General features: G+C 41.7%; 1 protein-coding gene across 1 annotated transcript in view; it reads left to right on the top strand.

Annotated features, from left to right (window-relative positions):
- LOC115311832 (A disintegrin and metalloproteinase with thrombospondin motifs 5-like) overlaps window positions 1-22597 on the top strand; it is a 70311-nt gene that overhangs the window by 13208 nt on the left and 34506 nt on the right. Inside the window, exons 5-8 of the mRNA XM_040218603.1 lie at window positions 3007-3063; window positions 3181-3290; window positions 6885-6956; window positions 10228-10370. Of these exons, the coding sequence (XP_040074537.1) occupies window positions 3007-3063; window positions 3181-3290; window positions 6885-6956; window positions 10228-10370 (382 nt within the window). The remainder of the gene's footprint in view (window positions 1-3006; window positions 3064-3180; window positions 3291-6884; window positions 6957-10227; window positions 10371-22597) is intronic.

Genomic DNA, 22597 nt, shown 5'->3' with positions numbered 1-22597 from the left:
TGACCCGGCGGCTAAGACCACCGCCATCCTCGTTACTTAATACAAGTCATGAGCCATTCCACTCTGTGAAGGTGGATGGCCAGCGAAGCTCCTTAGCACACGACACAGATGTGACACTTACATTTTAACAAATGCACGAACACATTTATTGCCTTGATCGATGGCCATCGTGACGAAAGGTGCGCCCACAGATGTCGAGGACTATCGCCGCCCCGAGGGCGGTGCAAGCGTGGACATGGCCTGAGTTTTTGTTGACGCGCACGAAGACTGCGCGGAACCCAGTAGGCACGCGAGACGGGACCGCCACCCCGGGGAAGGAAAGAAAATGTGGTACGCTAGCACTTGGAACGACGACAAAGAGAGGGCGGCGCGAGCCTAGACATGGCCTGACTTTTAATGCGAAAGAATTAACTGTCTCATTGAGCGAGCTGATGTCATCAGTTTGAAGTGCGAAAACGGCACCTAGTTTCCTTCGGTTCCATTGGCTGGCGCGCGCCGACGCGCCTCCCATCGGCCGCTGCAATCGTCAGTTTCCACGACCGCTCACCCCATGGCTCCGCGTGTCCATCAGCGCGCCATTAACACAGACCGTCCAACGTCACCTAGACCAGAGGCGCACCCGCACTGACCGGCGACGAAAAGTATGCAGCAGACGGAAAAGGAAGCGGACGAGCGGCGTACATGGTTTTGCATTCAAACCTCATAAGGAGTGCTTAGGTTATACTCGAGATTTTGTTGACGCAAACGAAAAATGCACAGAACCCTAACCATTCACAACTTCGCTGTAAAAAAAAAAATAATATTAATTGTTTTTTTTTTTGTTTTTTTTTTTTGCGGTCGGGACGACGGCGCAATAAGGGATGGAAAGGGGGGGGGGGGGGTAATGCTAACTAGAAGACGTAAAAGAGCGCGTCTAAAAAATGGTTAGGGCGCGCGACAGCTCGAGCTGAGCCAGGCAGTTCGAAATAAAAGCAAAAATTAAAAATGAAGAAACTCAATTCTTACTAAAAACAACTCTGTTAAGACGGATACACCTCTAACAAAGAAAACACACACACACATATATATATATATATATATACAGGGTGTTTCAGAGAACGCAGGCCAAATCGCTCCTGCGAAAACTACTTATCGCAACAAAAAAAGGCTTGTGGCGTTTTGGTCCGGGGCCACGGCCCCATTTGGGAAAATTATTAAAGTCGGGGATAATAAGCTCTTAATTATTTTTGCGTAATTAACATTTTAATATTGTGCTTAAGGGCATGGTTTAAATTCGAAAATTACTCAGCATCATCGAAAAACACTAAACCAACAAATTGCAGAACGATAAAAGGCACGCGAAGCATTTTACGACTTTTCGAAAAAACACACAAAATCGACGGGTTTTTAAGTTTCGGTTTGCTTTCGGAGCACATATCAGCCCCGGCGGCGCCGCGCCCCGTGGAGAGATAGTGCAACCAACCTCTGCTGCGTCGCGCGATGACAGCGCAGCAGAGGTTGGTTGCACTCTTTCTTCGCGGGGTGCGGTACCGCCGAGGCTGAGATGCGCTCCGATAGCAAACCGAAACTTAAAAACCTGTCGATTTTGTGTGGTTTTTCAAAAAGTCGTAAAATGCTTCGCGTGCTTTCTATCGTACTGCAATTTGTAGATTTAGTGTTTTTCGATGATACTGAGTAATTTTCGAATTTAAACCAAGCCCTTAAGCACGATATTAAAAAGTTAATTACGCAAAAATAATTAAGAGCTTATTATCCCCGACTTTAATAATTTTCCCGAATGGGGCCGTGGCCCCGGACCAAAACGCCACAAGCCTTTTTTCGCTGCGATAAGTAGTTTTCGCAGGAGCGATTTGGCCTGCGTCCTCTGAAACACCCTGTATATATATATATATATATATATATATATATATATATATATATATATATATATATATATGGTGTTTTTTTAAGCTTTACAGATTTAGTTGAGAGTCCAGTGAAAGTTAGACTTAAATCAGATAATTATATAATATTCGTTTTTTAACTTTCTAATTACGGAAAGTAGACATATGGTTTCAGTTAGAAACTTACTGACCGTCATCGAAAACCACTAAATCAACTCTTTTTAAAACGACTTGAAGATCGTGGGAAATTTGGGTGCGCACCCAAGTTACCACTCGAGCAGTAGGCGCAAAGCTAGCATTGGCAGAACGCGTTTATAATCTAATCATCTGCGTTCCGCTACTGCTAGCTTTGCGCCTGCTGCACGAATGGTAACTTTGGTGCGCCCCCAATTTTTTCCCATGGGCTTCAAATCGTTCTAAAAAGAGTTGATATAGTGGTTTTCGATGACGGTCAGGAAGTTTCTAACTGAAACCATACGTGTATTTTCACTAAATAAAAAGTTAATTAACGAATTTTAATTAATTAACCGACTCAGAGTAAAGAATTGCCAACCATATAATGTCCCCCTGGTCGCATAACTCACCTGCACCAATCGGATAAGTGTAACATTAACGCCTTTTTAGACAAATCTATAAAGCTTAAACAATACCCTATTAATATTTGTTTTGTTAGATGTGTATTTGTTATAAGAGATCTGCTTTCAGTAGGAATTGGATGTCTTAGTTTTTACTATTGGACCCTCATTTCAGCTTCTGTAATGAGTAAGAGCTTTTGAAATTAATATATAATTTTGTTTATGTGTATTCTTCTATTTTCTTTTTTTATCCCTAATTGTTATCAAAGCACAACAGTGCTATGGTTTGGGTTGTAATTTAATTTTCAAGGTATACGCTCAGGCATATATGCACTCTCTCATTTTTTTTTATGAACAACATGGCAGAACAATGAAATTAGAGCCTGTATATACATTTTATTTTCTAGTGAGAAGTGAGAACTAAAATGGAATAGAAATAAAATTCACCGCTACCTTTGCCTCTAAACTGTATAAGGTTTAGGCCAATTCAGAAATATACTTCAGATAGTGTCTGATATTCTAAACCATTATTGATAAACACTGCGTAGATCTTGAAGTTCCACCACTTCAGCCAGCTCAACTCATCAAGGAAAGGAGTATAACAGGTAAGGTGCATGTGGCCTATAAGACTTGGCACCTCACTTGACTGGCACTGTTCATCAGTCAATCGTTCGCATACTAAAAAAAGCACATTAAAAGCAATAATTTCCAACCCGCCCTAGTTCCCAGCACGGTGAGGCCTGAAATAATGATGTTGGTGGATACTACGAGGAACAAGAATCTAAAAAGACCCATAAAGGTGGCACTTTACGCAGGCGTACTTATGGCTTCTGTAAGTACTTCTGCCATACACTTTATACCCGCGCTGCGTGGAACGGATTGTCAATGGCTAATCTTGTCATGTTTGGTTTTCGGCCAATTATTTCTGGCAAGATTCTAAAATGTCAAACGTTGGCGAAAAACTTGCCAGCATACATTAAATCTAATCATACAATTAGTTCACTTTAATACTGACCTTGCGTTGTTCGTTATAAACAGTGGAGAAATACGACGGGTACCATTCTTCTATACGTATGGTGTGCTTACTTCTCTACCTTTACCTGTACGGTGATCGTTCTGGTTTACAGTCTCAAAAGGTACAAAAGCGCCGAAAACAATAAGGAAAAAAACAAAGTAAGACAAACACACGGCTCACTCGTAACAGTAATTCGTTTCGCACTCGCAATGGTAATGTTGTTTCAGGCGCTTTTATATCTTTTAAGACCCTAAACCAACTGCCTTAAGTAACCACCTTGCTGCTTTAAAGTTCACGCATTATAAAATCTAAGCGATTGTGGAAGAGAAATTTGTTTTAAAAAGCAATGCAGCCTGTCCATCGCATCTGGTCTAAGCGAAGGAATGAACATCCATGCAGCCTCCGAATTTATTGCTCTGTACAAGGCGCATATGGAGCACGGTGTCTTTCCATTGCCAATTACATTTCGCGTGTTTTGTTACGCTGAAGCACCTAGAAAGCGAATTCTTTTTATCCTTTAGCTCTCAGGAATATGTATTTCCGTAAGGCCCTGTCACACTGAGGCAACACGACGGCAACCGCAACACAACACGTTCTCCAACAGTCGGACAACTTGTTGCTCGCTCCCCGTGTTGTCCGACAAACCTGTCACATCGCGGCAACAGCAGAATAAAATGAAGGACAACGAAAATGTTGCTCGGTATGACAGCTTTTGGCAACAAAAACAGCAGCAACTTGATTTGGACAACGCGTGTTGCCCTAATCGCTGGCTGAGCGAATTTCGAGCCGGCAACACGACGACACAAATAGCTTCGATGGCAGAGCTAGTTGCCTATCAAGAACGTCTTACTCGCATAAATGTTTGGAAAAGGTTATTGAACAATAATTAAGTCTGGCGTGCAGCTAAAATAATGTGATGAATGTTTTTACTGCGTAGTAACGAAAAGAGATTGTCGCAATGGTCATAGCTACGGTCGTGAACGTTCAGACTGGTGTTGAAATTAGAACTTCTGACAGACCAGCTCACATTACTGCTAGTGAAATAAAATGGCATGTCTACTCGCCCGCTGATAGAGTATAATAAAAAGAAACCAGGAAAGCGAAGATTCGTAACTCTAAGCATTAAAACGATCACCCATGTGATGATTGTCGATGCTAAGAACTTGGAAACAGCCGCTCCAGACACCTGATTTGTTTCAAAAATACTCAGGACGTTTTGGGGAATGAAGCGATCACATAGCAGGCGGTAGGCAACTAGAAAGCGTTGAAAAGATATTTATTCCACCGACTGGTATGAAGGTCGATCTTGTCGGTGTCGCAGTTTTCAAGCACTGACAGTTCAGCTCAACAAAAGGCTATAAAAGAGGCTTTGGGGTACTGCCAGTGCTAACTAAATTTTTCAGTAGAAATAGGAGTTGAACGAAAGAATGAACCGGACAGAAACATTTCATACGGTGGCGTAAATCCCGAACTTATATCAGCGATTTCACTTTCCTCGGTTAGGGCTATTTGCTTTGTCAGCGAATGAAGAACATTCGGATAAAATAAAGGGTGGAAAATACTCCCCATGTCATTTTTTCTAACCACAGTCACTGGTTGTTGCCGTACCGTGGTCATTTCCGACACTTCGAAAGCACTAGCACTTTGTACAGTCACAATTCCAGCGTCGCCGCGCCGCACTTGAACGAAGGTAAACAATCAAGATGGCGGAGTGTTTACCGTGTTGTCCTCGCCGTCAGCGCGGTGTGACAGGGTTGTCGGACAACAAATCGGGCAACACGGTTGCCGGGCGGCAGCAACACGTTGCCCGACTGTTGTTGTTGCCGCGATGTGACAGGGTCACCGGCAACACGACTTTCTCGTGTTGCCGGATAGAGTTGTCCAAGTGTTGCCTCGGTGTGACAGGGCCTTAAGCGAGGTGTGACAGGGTGGTCGGACAACAAATCGGCCAACTCGGTTGCCGGGAGGCAGCAACATGTTGCCCGACTGTTGTGGTTGCCGCGATGTGAAAGGGTCGCCGGCAACACGATTTCCTCGTGTTGCCGAATAGAGTTTTCCAACTGTAGCCTTAGTGCGACAGGGTCTTTATAGAAGTGTTTGCCTGTCCGTATCGTTTATTCTTCCTTTCTCAGCTGTTTCTTCTGTTTAAGCTTTCATTGACGTTTTAGTCGTTTGAAAACGATTTTGGCAATTACATTTATCTCTGTTCCACCGCGTACAAAACATAACTGTTACTTGTTTAGTGGTTATTCGGGCATTTATATTGCTACCACACTTTAGAACGTATCACACCAGCCCACTTGTGTCGTTACTCACAAAAGAGTTGTATATTCTAGGCTTAATTTGGACGTTACGTTTATTACCCCATCCTCTATTCTTGACATGAGGAAACGCTCTTCATACCTGCCCTCGTTTAAGAACCTACTACGTTGATGTCCATAGGAGCGCTGGCGTACCCAGATGATTCAAGTACCCATTAACAGCGGGAACTAAAAGGACGATTTAAAGAGACGGAATTATATCCGAACATAACAATATATGTAAGACATACTTGATTTTAACGAGTAAACTAATTCAATCAATCTTAAAAATTGCGTATTGAACAGAAATATTTACGATTGAGTTTGGACTGCGTTACTTTTAGGAATCTTTTCAGAAACAATATATTCCGGACATCAAAGCGACCTTAAAGTTTGATGAGCATTTCATCATTGGAAAGAACAATTAGTTCCTGGTATTAACATCGCGTAATTTATGCACTTGTGAATACCATTTGCTTTAAGAATTTCAGTTCCATAACGATGATATTTCCACGCGCTTCACTTGGGCTAAAAAGTGGAATAAAATAACGGTTATTGCTATTAATTTTGCCGAGTAAATCGAGCGTAAGAAAAAAAATCTACCATCGTTTCAAGCTTGTAGTACGGGCGGCCGAGATGCCAGACACTTCAATTATTTTCTAACTATCAAAGCATGGCATCGATAGCACCATCATCCCACTCCTTCGCTCTTTAACGAAAAACAATAATCCCCTCGTCGTCGCCAATTTGGTATGAATTGTCCCGAGCAAATCGGTTTAGAAAAGAAAGTCCAGCATTGTTCGAAGAGTGTCGTACGTCCGGCCGAAATGCCAGACTTCTTTTGTTCTCGTGCTACCAAAGCATGCCTAATATATCACCATCATCAAAGTTATAATTAAAATGTAAAAACAAACTTAGACCACCACAAAAAATGAAATATATATATACGCGTTAAGCGAATTCTTCGATCAAACATACACCGAGAAGAAATTTGTCATCATGTTAAACGCTTTATAAAATATACACGAATATGCGTTAGCTACTACACGTGCGATATGCAATCCGAGATAATACAATTCAACTATTAATTTTTCTTCACTTTTTGGTTCAGGTCAACATACGGTATTCATCTATGACCGACCCAAAATTGAAAACAAGGTTATGTTTCGTTAAAATTCTGTCGGTGAGTAAGGACATCATTCTACTTCAAATTGCATGCGTTACGAAAGTTTAGCCGACTATATTAACTAAAGTTACCACAACTTATATTATGCATAATGTACCGGTTGTGTCCTGCATGAACACCAGAAACATGTTTAGTACTATATCTAACTTGACAAGACTGACCATGTATTCCGCTCGTAACTTTCGTCAAAAATAATTTACGACGAGATATAAGAGGCAAGTCCAGAAAGTAAGTATAATTTATTCACACACAAGTCCCTTGCAAGTATATATTTCAAAGTCGCACATTCGCACTTGTGTTTCTTCCCATCTTGAGATAGCCATAAAAAGTCTAACTCTATTTCTTAATCGTCAAGTTAACGGTTCGTAATCGGCTTTAAGTTGATGTAAACAAAATGGCCCGCAGGCAGTTTGAGATAAAGGGTTTTGAGTTATAAACATTAGATCACTCGTTAAATGAATCGGCAAATCTGCTAAAGTTTATGCATTAAAATTAATGAGTGGTAATTATAGATAAATGTATATGTATATGATATGAAACATGATAGTGCGATCATAATAAAATGTAGAGCGATTCCGGAGCAGCATCACACAAACCAAGCCCTTGAATTACTGCTTTGTCAAGGAATCGTTACGGAAAGCTACCAAAGCACAACTTCTGTTCCCGATAGATGGCGAAAAATCGTGATTGAACAGATCTCAAGGAAGCGCACGTTATTTAATTTGGAAATTTTTGTGGAGGAACGAGAAGAGAGGGTCTCTAAAAAGAGACACGCAGTCTCCTGGTAACAGGAGGGGAGCATGTTATGCCTTTTGGTACCGGAGCGATTTTGTTGATTGAAGTCATTCCTCGGTGCACAAGAATCAACGTTTCCTATCTTTGTTTTTGCGAGACACGGAGAAAGTTGCCTCGTGCAATTTAAAACTAAAGGCTCGGCAAGCTGACGTAAACAGTCGATCTCGTTTATGACAACACAAGGTCTCGTTCTTAAAAAGTGGCTTGAAGAATTTTCATCTAGCTGAGATTGGAGCATGTAGGAAAAAACCAAAAAATATGTATCTTTCTAAACAAATTCTAATTGGAAGGTTGTTCAATGATTACGCTGATGGGAAAGGAAATGTCTCAAACATGTTAGAGACTTTGTTGCAATATGAGAGATTCCTTAAAATGTGTGGGGATACGATAAACGTAGATCAAGATATGCAAAATTTATATAAAGTACGAGTTAAACAAAAGTGCATTTGTTTTGTTTACCTAGGCCGGTCCAAGTCTACACTCGGACCCGTCTCGTCCATAAAATGCACGAGAGTAATACTGAACTTAAAAAGTAAACTCATGTCCCCAGAATTTTTATGTGCCGTCCGTTTCACATATGATACGCGTTTAATAGCTTGGGAGCATATTGGCAGATTCTACAATTGATGCTCGCACTGATGTTTTTGGAAATCAAGGTATATATATTTAGGTTTGTAAATATATACTTAGGTAAGACGCGCTCATAGTAATATTTTCTGATGCATTTTATTTTTATAATTCGCTCTTTGCGAACTTTTATTCGTGGTAACAAAATATTTAGGCGTAACACGTCTTCTATTTTCGCCTTAATTTTAAATTTTGTTAAAGCTCTAGTAATACATGAACTCTGCTAATAAACCTATTTGGACAAAGCGGGAAACACTGACTAGGAATTTTATATATCCCATAAGGGTTTGTATGATGCCGTTTTCAAGCATCTCTTATACACAGTGATAGTAAGGATATAAAATACAGAAAAAATAATAGACGTTTCTTTAATACTTTTATTATTTTGAATTTCGTATTCATTTACATATAAAATGTATAATTTTTTATTGCTTTTAAACATTGAAAATAAACACATTTACATTGTGATTTATGCACATTTTACATTGACACTAAATAAAAGTCTGGGCCCACCTCGGATTATCACCGTTTCAGCACATTAAACATAAAAACAAAAATATCAGAAAGAGTGAAATCACGAAAGGAGCAGACCTGTGCATTAACGTTTACTGGGGGTGGCATTTATTTTCTCCTACAACAATCAATAAGAGAGACGTTAACTCGGCGCTAACGCGACATACATCGAATTAACGGACGACATGTTTGGGAAGCTTTTCCAGCTTCAATAAAGCATTTCCATAAAAGCTTACAAAGAGCTTACCTCTATAAGTTGCTCTGCATTTCATGATGTCACACATGCCCTTGAATAAATTTAACTGATAAAGGTGAGGTTTAATGCATGAGTAACAAAAATTCACAAAAGCGTATTCATAAATGTAATGCATAAATACCTTAAGACATCTTTAAATACTTGGATAAGACACGTATGATAAAAATGAATTATCCCCGGAAAAAACAAACTAAGCAATATTTGCTTCTCGAGACTAGTTTCTAACTTGAAAACAAGCGGTTAATTTGGAATCAAGGACTCCAAGCAGAAGCATTTTTTGGGGGATAGCTCTCAACTAAGAACAAGCCTCGCGATGTAAGAGCATTTAAATAGTGGCTTTTTCTAGGAAAGTTACTTATTGCGAAATACGTGTTCTATCCTGACACTTAAGCCTATATTTTGGGCTTTGAATGTGGTTTTACACAAATGGACTGAAAACCTTACAGGCGCAGATGTTTTCTCTTTCTTGAACTCGCGGTTAAAGGTTCGCCAATAACAAATTATAGGAAAATGTTGACCCGAAAGTAGTGGAAAATGTATAAATCCTTTTCGTATTCGTATATTTCGCCTAACTAGTTCCTTGTAGGCACAAGTATAAATAGCTTAAAACTTCTCACAAACGGGCAATACATATGCAGCTTTTTAAAGGTTTTGATCTTCCAATCCTGAACCTACCAGTCAAACTACGTGGTAAAGTTTTGACTCCCCAATCACATCCCAGCTTGAGGAGTGCATTCCCGCTGCTTTAGTGACAAATCTGGCTTTGAGCTGCTCGCAGTAAATCAATATTTGGGTAACCAGCCAGCGTCGTTAAGCTTAAGGAGAACTGTATATTAGCACCTTTTTGTTTCTTTTAATAAAACGATTTCTTAGTAAATGTCTAAACAACCTTTTAATTATGCTGTCTGGCTGATTCCAGAACAGAGATCACAACTTTACATGAAGGGGCGTTTTTAAACTATAAATGCATTCCTTAAAATTGTTAAAATAGCATAAGCCACAAGTATTCATATGAATAAGCTTCTGCCTTCCTAGTACCCTATAATGCGTTATGGTCTAATTTTCTCTACCTTCCAGAAGAAACTAACAAGAGATTTGTATAAATATGTAACTTATCAAGGTACCGAATACCTGGACGCGTCTGCTACGCTTGATAGCCTGAAACAGGAAGTACGAAAAACATCATATGAAAAATACGATGCTGTTCTCCTATTAACAAAGTAAGTGGGGTGGTTAGTATATTAAAATTTGATTATAGAGAAATTCATAAAATGCTGTTATGTTGGATTCCTTTAGACGCCGTGAAGGTTTACGAGTTTACCAAGCGAATGTTCATTTACTCATGCTTGCTCTGTTGTTGTTGTTTTTTTTCAGGGTGAGTTTTTTCCTAAAAACTCTCCAAAAAACGAGAGAAAACTATGAAATCTTCATGATTAAAAAAGTGTGAGGCAGGTTTAGAAAATAGGCATAAATAATAACTTTAGTCTTCTTCAAGTTTGTATAAAGCTAGACAACGTCAGTACATTCCTTTATTTTTTATGACTTTCAGCTTTCAAATGTCATTCTTGCATCGAGCATACACAAGCATAGACCAATCACCTAACTAAAAAGCAAAAAAAAATGAAATGAACAGGAACCTAAAGCAACAACAAACAAAATATTACACATTTTTGGAAACCGGAGACGACGGACGAAGAAGGGGACAACACACAAAACGTCTCAAACGCAGCGTTTGAGACGTTTTGTGTGTTGTCCCCTTCTTGTCCGTCGTCTCCGGTTTTCAAAAATGTGTAATATCAACCAGCTCGCCTGCCTACTTACTTTATCTTCAAACAAATTATTGCGTTTAAACTGTTCGATTTTTAGATTATGAATATTTACCAACTGTAATCAGTGAAAAAATCAGAATTCTGAAGCTCCGTATACAGGCGTTAAGCGCTTGTTTGTTCATCTTGAAGACCCAGTGCATCTTGAAGACCGGAGCACGGCCACTCGATTTTGGTTCCCACTCCACTGGGAACAGCTTGTGAAGCAGCTCCCTTTGAAGAAGGAAAGGATTGCTCACATAGTGGCCGCAGTGAGGGGTGCTGAACCCGGTGGTGCTCACCAACGTGACAGTAATTTACGGCCAACGAGAAGGAGCGGCGCGAGGGTCAAAACACCGCGTCGTTAGCCGCTCTGCCGAACCCCCATTGGAACACTTTTCTTATAGCCGCGTTTACATGAATGCGACTTATGGTGAATTCGGGTGGTCGCCTGTCTTCTTTGACCTTGATTTAGCAGAGCGCCCCCACCTCGCCACTAGAGGTACTCGAAATTCTTTTCAGCCAACCACAGCTGCTGGGCTCAGAGCGCTCTGACATTCCCAGACAAGTCACGGAAGTAAAACTTTTCGACATTGGTAATGCATAAAAAGAAAAAAAGATTTTACAAGGTGCGGTGGACGATTGAGCAAGATTTACTCTCGCAACGTGATGAAATAACGGTTGTGACGTAAATTGTTTTACGCATCGGTATGGTAAAAAAGAGAAAAAAAGAAAAAGCAGTATGTGAATTAATTTTTGCAGAACGGAACGAAAGCCAATGCTTGGAAAGAGTTGTCAACTCATCGCGTTTTCAACAATGAACGCGCTGCGATAGCGGTCAAGCGTTACGGCAGAGCAGGCAAATATAAAATGTTTAATAAACCGCATTTTTCTCATGGCGAAACATCGTGCAAGTAGGATTTAGCACATATTGCCATGTGACACAAATCACAGTGCATTATATTCGACTCTGGCTTTATTTTAAGACACAAACCTTTGAACGCACTTTTACCAAACCTGAACATTTCTTGAAGCGACCAGAACACCCGGTCGAACAGCGGCGAGGTCTGCGAGCTGTTTCTTCGTCGGTTAGGTTTAGCGGATTCAACGCCGTGAGATGAACGATCTCGTGAAAGCACTGGGAATGCTTCACACGTCGATTTTTCCTCTTAAGGTCACAAACGATTGTCATGCCGTGCGTCGTAATCCTCGCACCGTCGAAAGCACAAGCACTTTGTAGAACCAGATATCAATGGCCGTCATGCCGGACCTCGCGCACCACCACAGACCACTGCCAGATATCGTCAAAAAAACCACGGGATCACCGCCCAAGTACCCCGTCACGCCTGCGTCGCTCAGCACTAGCCCCGAGAGCGAACACAAGCGTCGCTGCGGTCGCCGCGCCCTGATTGGGTGAGGTGTACCGTGACGTCAGGGGGAGTACTCCGCTCCGTGACCTCGCATCGGCTCGCTTCCCAGCACCGGTTTCCCGGTTTGGCGTTGTGTCCCGGAAGCTCTTCGAGGACCTGGACTTCGTGTACCCGGTGTACAAGACGTTGGGTGAGGCCGATATTGACGTGCTTCGATCCGTACATTTTATAAGCCTGCTTGCCCTTTTTGCCTTTAAAATTGGGTTACAAATCCCGAAAGCTATCGGAGGAGGGAATTCCGCCGATGAACCTCACCGTCCGTCCACACGACACAAGGCAATCTTGAGAAGGGTCCGTGAGGCGGTGGCGCAAGTGTTTCAGACGCTGCAATTCTGTTCCTTGCCTGTTCATGATTTAGGACGATATTACATCCCGCTTTCAAGGCATTTGAAGTGGCATTTATATCAAGGGCCTTTGGGTGGTCGGCAAATTAGCTCGCGACCCCGACTCTGCGCTTCCACTCTGCATGCGCTGGTTCGCAGATGTCTTAAAGACCCTGCATCTGATGATCTTTGAAGTGCTCGTGAAACAGGGCTGTTTTACGTAAATGTAGCTTATTCGTGAATTAATTATATAGTTTGTGCACGTATGCAGGCATATTTCTTAAAAACGCAACATTACTGAAAATTAGTTTTTTTTTTTTTTTTATGGTAGCAGCAAAAACGGCCGAATTGCGCCCAGTTGCCTGTATGCTATGTATCGAACTGCCCAAAATATGTACAGCAATGGTGCCGTAATTTGGAATGTTTATACTTTTTCCTGAAATTCTTTATTCCAGCCTTGGGTATTAAAAAAAATACACCGTTTAGTCTGAATTGTCATTTCCAATTAAAAGAGACACTGCTGCAGGTCCCCAAAAGCTTCCTCAGCCTCCAAACTCCCTACAGCTGGACTCTGATATCAGAGGAAAACAGGAGTAAAAGCAAGCATTCGAACGTCTGTCCAGTGGTAGACGCAGCACTAGCAGCAGAAAATGTGGAACCTGTGAAGGGCGACAGTTTGCGTGAAAAAAGCTTCTGGTATTTTAGCTTTAGGGCAGTTCGATTTAAGTAAAGTTTCAATATTAGGGCTTAAGGAACTAATAACGAGCTAGACATCTTCGCTTACGTTTGTTATACATTTCTTGAGGGTTGATGTAAGTAAGTCCACAAATACCACCCGTGTAGTCCTTTGAGATACTATCCGAATCCAGCAAAGGTTAAATGCGAGCAATGTATATAATAAATGTTCCTTGTATTTTTACTTTTCTCCTGCACTTGGGGTGTCTCACTTGTGATTCTCTCCCCATGGCCCAGACTGTATTTAGCATGTTGCTCGAGGAGCATGCACCTTTTCTGCTTCGGCGATCTTGTTTAAAAGCAGAGATAAAAAAAAATAGTATACATAACCTGCCAATTCATTCAGATCATCAACAGCATTTATTGTGCGAGATGTAAATCTATAATGATGCTGCTGCAATATTGGCCATATTTCTTTATTTTCATATACCAGCTGCGATTCATGCGTTGCCTGCGCTGTCAAGCATGCTTAAAATGTTCGTTGAAGTTTCACCTGTAGCTACAGGCCATACCTCAATAAAGGCACATATAAAAATTTACACTTCCTACGAAAACCACGCCAAAAAAAATTAAATAGAAACGAGCGCGCCGGCAGCTAGCGTCGTCACAGCCTCCACAGACCGAGCGGGGCGAGTCGGGGAAAAATTCTCTCCTCGCCGTGACGTCACCCCGGTTCGCCGTAAGGGGGCGCCACGCGAACTTCTCGGGGTAGAGGGAAAGGCGCCCTCGGATGAAGCAGCCGATTAGGCCCAGAGCACGCTTTCCACCCCCCAACATTGCGTGCTCTGGAAAGAGCGCTCGAGAGCACGCAGAAAGAAGAACGCGAATTCGCCATCTGTCGCATCGACACCAGTTGTCGCATTTAATGTGGCCATCTAAACGGCATAATGCGATAGGGAAGCCCATCGCATTGATGTCGTTTGACGTAGGTGGATCGAGATGGAGAATGCGCATTCATTTAACTCATGTAAACGGACTCATCGAATTTCAGAGCCGGGAGGATCATGGGAAGGCGCTCGTTTCAGGAGCGTGTAAAGAGCTGAGAACATGGTGGTGGCGGCCGCGGAGAGCGGTACCGTGTGGTCGACCGCACTTTTCGCCCTAAAAGAAAGGCCAACTTTTATTGCCATGCCATCATAAGTGAGAGGAAAAGAGCTGAGCAGCTCGGTGAGAGCGGCCTCCGACCAAGCTTTCCGAATCACCACTTGCGCCCCAGAAAGAGTCCTTAGAGGCTCTGGCGCAAACAGGAACAGCGCCGGGAGCTCCGAGCACTCACTGGTACTGCCGGAGGAGCAGCTTCTACCTTGCTGCATTTCCTCCCTGCGCCGGAGCCTCTGAATCCGGTCGGAGTTGCTTTGGTCTGGCGAGGAGGAGCGCGCGGCGTCCTCCGAGCGCTTGGAAGCGACCTAGCCCGCCATGGTTAGCCCACCCACGTCGACACTGTTTCAGCCCGGCCCGGCCCGGTGCATAAAGTGCTTGAGTTGAAATGTTTCACGTCTTGTAAGTCGCACAGCATCGAAAACAACGGGCACGATCTTTACGCTCGTCGACAGAGCATCCGTACGCGAAGAAAAAGCACCGGAAAGCGTAGTCACTTGGTACGGCTGGTACCGCTCCATGCAGCTTTAGCTTTGAGATGTGACACGGCGTGTTGCCATTTTCGCGTGGGATTTGATGCGCATCCATGGAAACGTTGACACTTCGGCTTCATTCCACTAACGATTGGAGTCGATGCACTCATGTAAACTCAGCTTATCCTCCTGGCGAAGCGGCAGATCGTACCCGAGCTTGAGATAAAAAAAAAGAGGACGATGGGCTTGCATTCCACTCCATCGTTCAATGGATTACCGCGGATGCTACATGTCATGAGAGCAAGTTCAATGCAGCGTGCGAGTTTACGCACAAAAAAAAAAAGCTAAAAAAAGTAACGTGCCCTTTTGAGAAGGGAAGAGGGGGAAGTAGAGAAGTGCGGGGGGGGGGGGGGGGGGGGGGGGCGGGGGGAGGCTATGCGCTAGGCTCGCTCGCGACCTAAAATGCTGGAGTGGCTAGTATGTCCCTGGAACGCCCGCTGCGGTCACTCGTAAAGGAAATGGAGTATAGTTCTTACTACTTCACCCTCCTGACTGACCTCGTTGTCCTGGCCACGTGTAGCTTTGGTTTGGTCTGAGATTTAAGCACGCAGTAACGTGCCTGTGACGACGTTGTGTAAGTGCTTCGCCACGGTGCCGCAGATGTCTACTCCTAGGCAAAAAAGTTATTCGGCGCCTAGAACTTGAAGTTGACCTACAGAGATTACGTGCGCCTGAGGGACAGGAGCTTACAGGGCGAGCTCTGAAGCTGCTAAAATGCTGAGTTATAATTCAGGACCAGTTAAATAAGTAAAATTTGATACCACTTACTCAAACTTAAACGCAAATTTTATCGAGAGATTTGCAACGGATTTTCGACTATCGGGTTGTTGGTAAGCCTCCACGCCTGCCAAAAAGTAGCGTTTGACATATATTCTGGCAAAAATAACGCATGCAAAATAACGCATATTTGAAACTGTTCCATCTGCGAACATATTAGAAATACATCTTTCACTGTCTATTCCCCAACCTCGTGAGCTTTTCTTTTTTTTTTTTTTTTTTTTTTTTATAGGCGGACAAGCAAAATAGTAATGCGAATTGTATTATATTGATTTTATGTTGGACTAAAAGAATATCGGCGACTTTAGAACGCGCGGTCAACCTGCATTTCAGCTTCGAAAGTTATATTCAGATCCTTGGTAAATGACAAGTTTTGTCTCGTATCTGCGTTCATGGTTTATAATATTCGAACTGTCCCCTCAAATTTCACTTATATTAAGCCTCGGGAGATATTATACTATAGTTGATGATTGAAAACAGCTTTAATTCAGTTACTCGTGCAAGAAATACATCGCGTCACTCGTCCATTTGTAACACTGATGTGTAATGCACGTTAAGGACCCAAAACTAAGTGCCGCACTGGACTGGCCAGATTTCTCATCTATAGCGGAGACACTAGACCCACTGAGGCTGATTGACTTCCCGGTGTCTAAGTACACACAACATAATTGAAATTAGTTTTTACGTTAACGTGTTAAATATAACAATTTGTTTTATTTATATAGGGAGAAGATAATTGAAAGAACAGCATGTAGTTTACTTTAACCGACGACCATGGCGCAGATGGCAATGGTGGGTTTCTAGCAACTCTGTGTGTAGACTGTAGAGCCATGGCCTTTTAGTCTAAACCTCGATGTTTAGTCTACAGCCTACAGTCTTCACATAACTCTGAGTGTAGACTGCAGAGTAATAACCTTTTATTTTAAACCTCGATATTTAGTCTTGTTCGTGGAAACCCAATAAAACACAGAATGGTGTCAGAAGAAAGTTCTTAATTAACGTTATATTCGTGAACTTTGTGTACCACAGCATCATTGAAAGAGCTCCAGAAAGAAGCAAAAGAGCACCGAAGCAGATAGAGAATGGTCACACACCTCAGCCATTTCAGAGCCTTAAACTTCGAGCAACAGTCACCGATAATATCAACAAGTAGCAGGCCAAATCGTGAACAGATTTGGGAACTTACTTTGTGTCGCCCGTCACTATTAAAGACGCCCTCAATAAGGGCCTTCTTTATTACGCTAGATAGAAAGTCCACCATATCTTCTGATCACACATCGAGAAAACCTGACCAATGCCAACTTTCGGCACCGCCATTCAAGGCGTGCTGGGGACGTCAATGTTGTAATACGACACGGCGAAAGCAAAATTTCGGTGCTATATTGAGCCTGTACTCAACACGAAATTTCCAATCTTTAGATTTTCTAATGCACTTTCCATCATGCACTTTGCATCATTGCTAACATAAAGCTTGAAATGAAGAGCCAAATCATAATTTCAGCAACAATTTCTCGCCTGCGGAGGTATGTCATACTTCACCCCTATGCCACACATGCTCAAGCATTAACAAACGTTGAAGAACGTACAACACGTTTTGGAAATTGAACGGCTCGCCCACTACAACAACTCTGTACCCGCAGTAGACAGCCACTGTCAAAAAAGCGGGAGCAAGCGAAAGCGGAACGAGAGGCTACCCAATAATGCAGCTCGGGGGTGGACTGAGCGACTGGAGTCCAACTCTCTAAAGAGTCTCGCGTCAGATACCTCCACACTGGGTTATTTTGAACCATTAAGGACGACGAGAATAACTGGATACAAGCCTAGATTGATTTGGTGCTATACTAACGCAGCGAGGTTACACACATATTGAAGTGACAGTATATGCGAGCAAAGCATATGCAACTACTGGCAAGAGCTGTACGGCATCCTCCACAACATACCTATTTCTTCTAAATTTTCCGGCCCGGTATCTGGAACATTCAGCATAGAATGTTCGAGTATCGCGCTACGGTGAGACTGACTCGGCGAACCCGCGTTGTCCTACTTATCTATTACACTCCGTGTAAAAATAATTACTAATCCTTTAGAAGCACCGAGAAGCGTTCCCACTCGTCCGTGCACGAGGCAATACAACGTTGTGTTGTGTTCGTCCCCTCCTGTGTTCCTGAGTCTCGGGCTTTATTACCATGAATCATCACCAGCTCGCTTGTTTTTTAGTACTATTGCTATATATACTGATTCATTACTTTGGCAACTGTATCATATATTCATGTTCTATTAATCTAGTTACTTTAAGAATGTTCTCTAAAAGAGCAATGTTGTAGATTTTCAAGTTCAAAAGAAGAAAAAGTTACTAATTATCTCGGCACAACACATTTAGCCTGATTTCTAACATCAATGTTAATATCACCGTAAACAAAATATTTCGTGTTATTAAATGTAGTGAAAAAAGTTGATATTTCCTCAGTCAAAACATTTACGTTCGAGCAAGGTAGCATACACTACACACGATGTAACAGCATACGTTTTTAAAGATAGACACAACGTATGTCTCTGCACATTCCAATTAAATTTCAAGTATATCTGATTAACAGTTCTCACTGACAGTCATAACTATTCCACCAGTTGTTTCTTCCCTATTTATTTCACTAAAATGGGCTCTTCTCAGGAAGTTATTTTTTGGACAACAGCAGTTTAATTTTACCTGAAAACGTTTTTAATCTTTCCTCATTTTCTATTCACCAGGATGATGTCCTTAGGCATGTTTTGTGTAGACAACCATTCTTTGAATGAGCGGAACGACCCATTCATAGGCATTTAATTTTATTTAAGTTTCTTTTATCTTGAATGTGATTAACATTCTCTTGCGCACTTCTTAATGTTTTATAGTAAGGTCTTCTTTCTCTTTAAGTTCCCGTTAATGTGTATGTCTTCATCTCCCAGAGTCACTCACTTCTGAGTTCAGAAATTTCTCAGTATTTGCCCTGTGAACCTCACCAACAATGAAGCTGTCTGTCCGTCCTGTGCCTGAGCATGCGGACTGCATTGACTACTCCTTATCTTAGTTCCGGAAGCCGCTGTTTCTTGGTTATCTCTTTGACCACTGTTACTGCATCTTCACTATGCTGTCAAGTGACTACTTGAATTTAAGTATTCTGCAGTCTATACTAATATTATGCCTTGTTCATTAATGTTTTCAGCTCCTGTATTTCCGTAATAGGTTACGATGAAGCGCCGTCGAGAAGTTGTGCTTCAAAACCTTTGTATTCCATAGAGCAGTGGTTCTCGATCACTGAAGTTTCGCGGACCCTTTGTGAATCGGCGGATAAGACGGTGGACCCCCTTCGGGAAGAAAGGAAGGGAAACTTATAGGTTAATTAGGATATTGATTTAATAACTGAATATAGCTAAGGGCTAGTGTAAATGGATGTTTCTCAATGACACACACACGAGAAAACTCACCCGAAAATTGGAACGTTTCTTTTGAATCTGAAAAATACAGCTTTTATTGCCGGGCTTGACTGATGAGGCATGGCTTCGGGGACACCTAGAATGCCTTCGCGGACCCCAAAGTGTCCGCGGGGCCCCATTTGAGAGTCACTGCCATAGAGGGCACTGTACCCATGAACGGAAGCGAGTTGAACGACACGAGGCGGGCATTGGGGAATATGGGGGCACTGCCCGTGGAAGCAGCTTCTATGGCAGTAGCTCATATCTGAGCTCAGCCAGTGACGTTGGCTCCAACGTACCTAGTGTATTCTGCCATTTTTTGTCTCCCCCTTTGCCCACACGGGGTGCGGGTCAAAGAACGATGTTTTTAATTGTATCTAAAATTTTATCACCGAACGTGTTCAGTCGGAGTGTTTAACAAGAAAAACCTTTAAAGTATTATACGAAAACGTAGCACCTAATTTCCCCGCTAAATATTTTGGAAATATTTTTTTTTTGTTATAATTATACACCAATTCCATTTCCCACTAAAGTTATCGGGAAACGCTTCCAGTTGAGGTCTTAAATCTTCGAAACATGAAACTTTTAAATTCTACCATCAGTTTTATTATAAATATCGAACACCTTAAAATATTTTTTATCTGTTCACTTTGCGTCGTGGTAAAAGCCACATGAGCATTTCATACAAAAACCTCTAGGCGTAACGCATTTATGGTTTTGAATGAAATGCTCCCGTGGATTTTAGAAAAACTAAAGCTCTAATATTTTAATGCCGACAGTTATGGTTACAGTTAAGCAGAATACAGCAAATAGTGTCATTGAATAACACGTAACAAAATGTCAATTCTCTATACAGCAAAAACGTGGCGAAGAATTATGGAAATTCCGTGGACGTCAGAACACAAGGTACGAAACTTTTAACTATCCGCGCTAGACGTTTTAAATAATATAACAAAAAATAACTAGAAAAAGTGAGGATAGTAAGAACCGGAGACAAGGATATAGACGAAGGAAAAAGAAAGGGTAATCGAAAGAAAAAAGACAAAATCATTCTTGTAATAGAATAAGGTAGCATATCATATGTTTTCTGTGGCGCAGGTTGATGTAGCAAAAAAACGATTTTCCGACCTGGCACCAGCGTTGCGGAATGGGCACCCGAATTCCATTCCAATTCTATTCCAGGGAATTAGAGATTCCAACTATTCTACTGCTGTCAACTCCTCGGAATGAAAACGTTGCACCCGTTCTCATTCCTGGAATGGCTGAAATCTTCTATTCATTCCTTTAGTTTCTAAACGTGAAAAAAAGGGCGATTGACAGCCACACTCTGATGTTGAGAAAGAGCAGCATAAAGCTGCTGACCTTATAAAACGGGGGACGACTGAAAAAGTATGGAAAAGCTTTCTGAAGTCATTCCCTTTCAGTAAACAGAAGGGCGGTCGCACAAAGCGCTTCGTGGCACTTGGAAGTGCGGCAGCTACCAAGCGTAGAAATTCTTGGTGGTGGAACAGACGCCAAAAATTAAAACCACCCATTTTCTTCTCGAATGAACCCCATACCCGCAAAAGGTACCTAGTTAGCATGTTGTTTGTTTGATACAACGTTCAACACGTTCAACTAATTTTCTTTACCAAGGAATTCAAGGAAATTATGGGATCTCGTAAATGAACTAATTGGTAGAAAAAGAAAAAATAACATTGAAGATGCGATAAGAAATAACTTTCCCAGTTTAAACAACGACATGGAACTGGCCCGGTCTTTCAATACCAGTTTTATTACTACTGTAAAAGCCTTAAAGTAGAATATAATGCGGCATGTAAAAAAGGCTGGCTGAACAGGGGAATTCTTAACTTCAGCGCACTTATCAGAACTATACAAACACGAATTGTTCTATATTATCAATTCATTTTCAATTACAAAGATACATGGAGAGATAAAATTCATGTACGGGATTTAAAGTATGCCACAGTGAAAAATGACCTTACTTAAAATTATCAATGGCTGTTTGACAACGGGTGAACTACCAGAAAGGCTGAGTACCAATAGTAAGACGGCTTTGTAAATATGATAATAATAAAGAAGTTGCAAGTGATGGACCCTTGCGTATCTATATTATATGTGATCGGTCACATCCAAGAGAAATAAGTTGAAAAATGTATAAATGTATTTTGCGACAAATGTACGCTATTAAATGACGCGCAATATGACTTCCGAAGACAAAGAAGTACAATTTCACTACCATAAAATTTCTCCTATTTCCTATTCCCTTACAGTGTTCGCTCAGACATATTGTGCCGTTCTAGTGAAGTGCGGGGCATGGGAGTGCTTTTTGACTCCTCCTTGAGATTTGATAGCCATGTGGCTCGTATAAGTATCTGCGCCTTGCGCGCTCGGTGTTGTTTGTCGAACGACTAGAGTATTTAAAAACCCCGCAACGTTTGTAACCCTGTATCGCTTTTTGACAAGGTCTCAACTCGAACACGCATCTCCTGTATGGAGTGGTAGTTGTAAAACTACCCTCCTAAGGCTGGAGCGAGTGCAAAACAATTTTTCATCTATATATCGATATCGATATCTGCGCGATGAAACATCTCTATCAAAGAATAACAGTGTATTGGACGTCCTACATATGAACAGCTTATACCACCGTCGAGAAAAGGCAGATCTGGTTTTCATTTTCAAAGTCCTTCAGGGCATGGCCGACTGTTCATTTGCTTTATTTTCAGTGCAACACAAACAGCTATACGCCTTCTTAGTGGTGCACTACGTCGAAATAAAAGGAATTCGGATCTCAAGAACAAATGTTGACATGTCAGAACGAAAGGAAGATTTTGATGCACTTTCTAAATAGTTCTTCTAAGTTGGGTTCGAATTTGTTAAAAACCAGCTGCAGTCGGGTAATAGGGTCAGCGTTGTGTAAAATGGAAGGATAGAACAATGAGCGTATGCGAATAGACCGCTGAGGAACACGCAAATATATACTGTTCAGTAACACTGTGCAGTCAACAACACCATTAACAACTTTATGCAAGAACATGAAATCACGCGTCATTCGCCTATTACACAAGGGACGTAAGCCAATTTGTTTACATATTCTCTCATAGTCATAAAATACCTTGGACTGCAAGTAACGATCATAAAAGACACGTATAATTTTTCGTTGCACTCGCTCAATACTAGATGAGTTGGATTCTCCAATGCTGTTCCATACAACTGAAGAAAACTCAAGGCGGCTTAGCACAAGAGGGCGAAATAACATTAAAAAACACTGTGGATTTCTAAAATTTCTCGATATA

The sequence above is a fragment of the Ixodes scapularis genome, unplaced genomic scaffold (genome assembly GCF_016920785.2).
Source record: "Ixodes scapularis isolate PalLabHiFi unplaced genomic scaffold, ASM1692078v2 PGA_scaffold4__175_contigs__length_147842914, whole genome shotgun sequence".
Taxonomy (NCBI): domain Eukaryota; kingdom Metazoa; phylum Arthropoda; class Arachnida; order Ixodida; family Ixodidae; genus Ixodes; species Ixodes scapularis.
The sequence above is the reverse complement of the archived record's forward strand: the minus strand, read 5'-3'. Positions and strand labels throughout refer to the sequence as shown.